The 6749-nt window shown below is 27.0% G+C and overlaps 2 protein-coding genes across 2 annotated transcripts in view; one reads left to right on the forward strand and one right to left on the reverse strand.

The window, feature by feature from the left end:
* LOC107438573 (sequestosome-1) overlaps window positions 1-6262 on the reverse strand; it is a gene marked incomplete at its 5' end in the record, with an annotated part of 17998 nt that extends 11736 nt beyond the window's left edge. Inside the window, 3 exon segments of the mRNA XM_016050886.4 lie at window positions 678-991; window positions 4469-4677; window positions 5946-6262. Coding sequence (XP_015906372.1) covers window positions 678-991; window positions 4469-4634 — 480 coding nt within the window.
* Window positions 1-6749, forward strand: part of LOC139424767 (RNA pyrophosphohydrolase-like) — an 81874-nt gene that overhangs the window by 14163 nt on the left and 60962 nt on the right. The window lies entirely within an intron of this gene.

The following is a 6749-nucleotide window of genomic DNA, read 5'->3' on the forward strand; positions in this document are numbered from 1 at the left end:
GGAACCCCTTTCAGAACACATTTCTCTGCAACCACGTGTTTACCGCAGGTAAGGTTTTTTCATGTAAGACGTTCAAATTTTTTATGCACTAATGTAAGATGGACAAATACCTAGTAAAGGCAAAATCTTCTATGATGATGCAGCAAGAATATTCAATGCTTTAAAAAAATAGAAGACGTTAAAAATGTATTATAATGAAAGAAATTTTTTTTTCAAGTCTATTTGTATTTTTTCAGTTTTTAGAAATCTCACTTAACTTTCTGAAATCTCACCCTGTTTTTGAGAAAGGGTGAGAAATTCTCACCCATTTTTATTCTATGATGAAAACACTGATTAAAAATATTACATTTTTTACATATTTAGCATTTCTTGATATTTATTTTTTAGTCCTTTATCTTTAATTTTGTTTACAATAAAAGCTGCTTAAAGTTTTTTTTTCCTTCTTTCTTTTTCAAAAATTACAAACTAGTCTGTTTTTGTTTTATTATAATTATTGTACGATAGGTTTTAAGTTTTGACATTGATCTTTATCTTCTTCTTAAATGTTTATTGAGAGGATAAAATAACTACATTAATAAAATAAACTGCAAACATAAACATTTTCCATTTATATTTTAAAATATTAATTTCATTTTACACTGTCTTCAAAATAAATATGCTATCTTAAATAAACTTACGTGAATAGGTTTTGAAAGTTTAATCATATCATGATGTTCATGCTTGTTTTCTGCATTGCATGAAGAGCAAAGATCAAAATTTTGACACTGAAGGCATTTATAACGATAGCCATAAACTGTCTTATCACATCCATCACAAATTATATTTGGGTGCATCTCATTATGATCGCTCTTTAAATTATGATTTGCTCTCTCTTCAGCCTGTTTATTACCAATAGAGTAAGCATAAATTCTCAATATATCATCATCAGCGCTAGCCAAAGCTTGGGCTAATTCTTCATCACTAGACATATGGATGACATCATTTTCTGAATCTGAAAAACACACAGATTACAAATAATCTTTGTTAAATATAAATTATGCTTAATGAAATTTAACTTAGAAATTGACACTGAAATACAAATTAAATGCTCTCAGCAAATGTTTCTTATAAAGTAACTTAAACTGCTATACTTAGTGCAATGCTAACTTTTAAGCATTCCAATGCTACATCAGCCAGTTTACATAAATTCTTATAGTTTTGCCAAATAACACTTTTTAAATACATAAATGGGTAACTTCAAATTAAAAATAATTTTTATTGCGCACATTTAATAAGAACATAACACTTTTACTGAATAATTGCTGAATATAAATAAATTATTTGCATTGTTCTAATAAACTACAGCAGCTCTATTTATATGTTTTATCGATAGATAATGAACATATTAATAAATAGCTTCAGAAAATAATCAATAATTAGAATCCACATTATAAACATTAATTATAAAATTAATTAGAATGTACTAATATAATTTAAAAGTTATCAGAAAAAACTTAAATAAAATAGACAACAAATAACTTTGAATAAAGTTTTAATATATAAGAAAGAAAATTATTCCTCAAGAACACAGTAATTCCACTAGACTTAAGAAAGTATGGGTCTTTGGAACCTAAGACTGTCCAACTTCTAGGTATTATTTTTAACAAAAAATAATATAAATATCTAGATTATACAAGTTATTCACAGGTCAAGAAATTTAAAAAAGAGCCAATGACATTAGACAGCTTTAGTTTGCTTTTAGATAAACAACAAATATAAATTCATTATGTTTCCATGAAAGAAAATATAAAATAATAAAAGTTTTAAGTAAGTCACAAACCATTAAGATATGCAAACTTATACACAAAAATTACATTAGTCATTTTCAAAACATTTCAGTTGCGATATTTAGGAAAAATTAAAGCCCTTTATTGACTTAATTTTTTTCCAGTGACAGCACTCCAAAGGGAAAACTTCTTTTTTTTAATTTGACCTTACATAAGGGGTGCATGCATTAGGATGTTCATACATTAGGGGTCCTGCAGTCAGAAAACCACATGCGGCCGGCCAGCCAACTGTTGATGTACGGCCTAAGGGAGCCTCTAATAGGAATAAATAAATGTCTAAAATTTTGAATTGCAGATTTGAGTCATATATTTTAAATGCACTAAATTTGCGCTGATTCTATTGTAAATCTATGTTGTTTTTCGATCACTTTTCCATTGGTTATTGCTACGAAATTCCATATTGCTTTAAAAGACCCAATATTTTAAATTCGATAATGCAAATTTCGAAATTGAGTAATTTTTGCAGATTTCATCATGCATCCAAGTAGTATTTCGATCGCTTATTGGCATTTATAATTACCAATTTCCACATGGCTTTTAAGATTACCCTTCTTCATGATTTGTGAGTTATAAATCACGCATCTAATTTATCACTTATGACGTTCTTTATTTGTACCGATTTCATCACAAATCTAAAGGATTTCTTTAAAGGCAGTTATTGCTACGCTTCACCACGCGATTTTGAAAATCCAGTATTTTACTATGATATTTTATTATGTTGTGACTTTCAATTCGCACATTTATATAATCACTTTTGGACTTGCTTCGCTCATATTATTATAAATCCAAGTGACGCTTAGATTGTTTTTCGGCATTTAAAACAACTAATTACCATGTGGTTTATAAATTCCAGATACATTTATTACGACTTGTGAGTTATAAATCGTGCATCTAATTTATCACTTTTTGATGTGCTCCATTCGTGCTAATTTCCTCTTTTTTCAAAGGATTAATTAGTACGATTTTCCACATGATTTCGAAAATCCCACAATTTTATTTTTTATTACAATATTATTATGACACACAAATTTCAAATTGCCCATTTAAACAATAAATTTTTGACTTGCTCTTTTTTTTTCTTCCAATTTTAGCATAAATCTAAGTGACAGTCAGATTGTATTTTAGCATTTATAACTACTACTAATTTCCACATGGTTTATAAATTTCGAATACATTTATTATAATATTACACCTCATGAATTATAACTTGCGCATCTAATTTATCACTTCTTGATGTGCTTTATTTGAGCTAATTTCATCTTTTTTCAAAGGATTAGTTTGTATGATTTTCCCCGTGATTTTGAAAATCCCACATTTTTTTACAATGTTATTACAACATGCAAATTTCAAGTTGCTTAATCTAAATAATAACCTTTTGACATGCTCTGTTTTTTCCAATTTCATCATAAATCCAAGTGATGTTGATGTTTTAATCGTTTTTTGATTGTCTACTAATTTCCAAGAGGTTTATAAATTCCCGATATATTTATTACGATATTATGACTTGTGAGTTAATCATCAAGCATTTATCATCTGCCATACTTAATTTATGCCAATTGCATTGTAAATCTAAGTTGTTTTTCAATGATTTTTTCAGCAGTTTCTGTGATGTTTTCTCACAGTTTTTAAAATTCTGATTTTTATTTCAACAAGCAAATTTTAAACCACACATTTAAATTATTACTTATTGGTGCACTTAATTCATGCTAATTTCGTGAGAAATTTAATCTTTTTTTTTTTTTTTGCAATTATTACGATGCTTTCATTGTGATTTTGATGATCCTGATACAATGTTACTAGACACACTAATTTTTAATTGGGAATTAAAATAATCACTATTTCATAAAATTTATTTCTGCATATTTCATCGTAAGTATAAGTTGTTTGTTCATTTCGGCAGTTAGCACCATGCATTTCTATGTTGTATTCAAAATCCAGATATTTTAATACAATGTTATTGCACCATGAAATATTTGAGAACCTGACGAAAACAAGAGTTTTTATACCGTAATTTCTTTTGTTCTATACAGAATAAACTGTAGTTTATTTTGTTAAAAAAAAATTTTTTAGCTAACGTGATTTTTTTTTTTAGGAAAAAACTAAAAAGAAAATGTTTTTTATTTAAAATTCTGAAACCTCAAATAATTCAAGAAATAGAAATAGCATCTGAAAAAATAATACTAAATAAATATTGAATTTTATTTTGTACTATAATGGATTTGTTTTAATTTCAAGTTTTTGCTTAAACATTGAAAATTTTCTTTAATTAAAATATTTAATTCAAATTTATATTGCTCTATAAAATGTGCATATTTTTTTTTTTTTTGCACTTTCCTTTTGTAAGCTCTACAACAGTCTTTGTTTTTTGGTCAGAATTTATATCCCCCCCCCAAAAAAAAAAAAATTTTTATATATAGATATTAAAATAGTAAATTGGAGAAACACCATTAGAGAAATTCGAAGAGTTAGAAAATTTAAATTTTATTTTAATCAGTCTACAATAAAACTGAAAATAACAAAAAAAATCTACATCAAATTAATAATTACTATCTTATTTAATATGGTAAAATTGACATAATTTGACACTACATAACTTTCAAAATGAGAAAAAATTTATTTAAAAAAGTTCATAAAGCAAATACCTTTCCAAGTCACTTGAACATAGCCTGTCGCCAAAACAGGGAACATTTCTCGGATCTTCCTAACTAAAAGATCAAATCTTGAGACAATTTCACTGTTGACAGTCAGTCTCCTTATTTCAACATTCTGGTTTGGACCAGTAAAGTATACTTTTATAATATGAACCATTTTTCCAATCAATTAGCAGCAACAACTACTTTTTTATATTGTCCTGTAAATAATTAGAAAAAAAATCACAAAATTATAAATAGAAAAAAAAAAGCCTCTATAAAAATCAGTAATATAAAATTAATGTATAAAAAAAAAGTAAAAGCAGAAAAAGAATAAACAATGATTTTATCTATACATGAAACATGTTTGTTTTACATACTTAGAGTTCCTTCATCATTGTTGACATACGGCTTAAATATATACATAGAAATTTTCAAATCACTAACAGGGTTGCCATTCTAACCAGGAAAAAAAATTCCCTGCATTTTCCCTGTAGATACTATTCACTATCTATTAAAAGGAAACACGCTATCACTGCGCTTTTGTGTGTGCTATGTTGTATTAAGTATATTAAATTTATTTACCTGAGAAACTTAAGAGAAAAAAGATACAGCTGAAAATATTTAAAACAAATAATGCTAGGGTAAATTAAATAGTTCAGAATAGCTGAAATATCCTTAAATATGCTATAGATTGGGTGGTCACCGTTTTTTCAAGGACGAAATAAGAAACCAAATTCCCTGTATTTTCTCAGTTGTTAAAGGAAAACTAAAAATTTTCTGTATTTTTCCAGTTTGTAAAGAAAACCTAAAAATTCCCTGCATTTTTCCTATTATTTTAGGTGATATTTAAATTCCCTGTATTTTCCATGTTCCCCCTGTGGAGTGGCAACCCTGACTAAACATATTTAAATTATTCATTATAAAAGGACTGAAGCGTATGATATAAATAATTTTCAATTTAATCCAAAAATTTCCTGCACTGAGAAGAAAAAAAACACTTTTATCAGTTTAAGTTAACATTAAATATTTAATTCTGCAATATAATCATTTAACTCAAGGAGAAATTAGTCTTTAATAATTTTCTCAATCATATAACCTAAAGCTGAACGAAAATTATTAAACAATAGTATTAAATTTCCTCAGTGTCTTCTCTCAAGCATTGAAACAATCAATTCGAACTGAAAAATGAAAACAAATGCGATTTATTTCACAGTTTAAAGATAGATATAAGAACAGTAAACTGATCAAAAAAAGTTAGAATCTTTCTTAATAGTTATTTTCATGAGATTCACAAAGAAATAGTTAAAAACCAATGATTTTTAATAGCATAAAATTTAACCGTCAAAAGTAGCTTTCCAAATCATTCATCTAATAATTACTGATTTCTTTATTTAATATACTGCATAGTATATAAAACTCAATCATATTTTAAGCAAAAAAATTATTTTAACTCTCGGATAAAATGAAATAATCAAATTATAATTACCGTAGATCTTCTATATAATATAGTTCTAGCTTGGGATCACAACTGAATATTGAAATTGTGTTTCTTTCAGTGAAGTTTATATATATATAACAGGAAATATTGCAAGCTATTACATCAATATTTACTACAATATTCAAGAACTTTCCTTAAGTCAATGACAGCTGACAGAGAAAATATGACGCAGCTAATTTGAAAATTTGAAGATCACGATCTGTCTATTCCTGTTTTCTGATGCGTTTGTTCTCTTTTCTGAATGTTTTCGTTACATCATCGCTTAAGTTAAAGTTGCAGTGTTTAATTTATATGCAAAAATCGATTCAAAAAGTTTTCGCGCTGTCTTGAAAGCCGGACTTTTAATAACCCTATACTTTGAGCGTATAAGCAAACTATACCGCGGAATGGATACTTGGCGACTGCAGTTAGAATTAGCGATGATAACGCGTAAATGTGGTGGAAGATAGAATTTACATTAACCTAAAAAGCAATTCGATATTCTTTTTCTCCTCCTCGACTAGCCATGATGAATAAAATATATGCATAAATTAATAAACGCTTCTGCAGGTGTTTTTCGCTAAAATTTCATTTTCTCAAAATAAGTCATTCGTCCTATTTCTCTTAGAAATTAATTGGAATTACAGTTTTATATATATATATATATATATATAGGGGAGAGTCGGGTAGCCCCGACCACCTAAGGAGTTTTGCTTATATTTCTGTATAATATTGAGTAATAATCAATATTTTTGTATGTTTCTATTGTTTTATCATCTAGTTAAATAATGCAAAAAGAATAAACCAAAAAAA

Source organism: Parasteatoda tepidariorum, chromosome 6 (genome assembly GCF_043381705.1).
Source record: "Parasteatoda tepidariorum isolate YZ-2023 chromosome 6, CAS_Ptep_4.0, whole genome shotgun sequence".
NCBI classification, from domain to species: domain Eukaryota; kingdom Metazoa; phylum Arthropoda; class Arachnida; order Araneae; family Theridiidae; genus Parasteatoda; species Parasteatoda tepidariorum.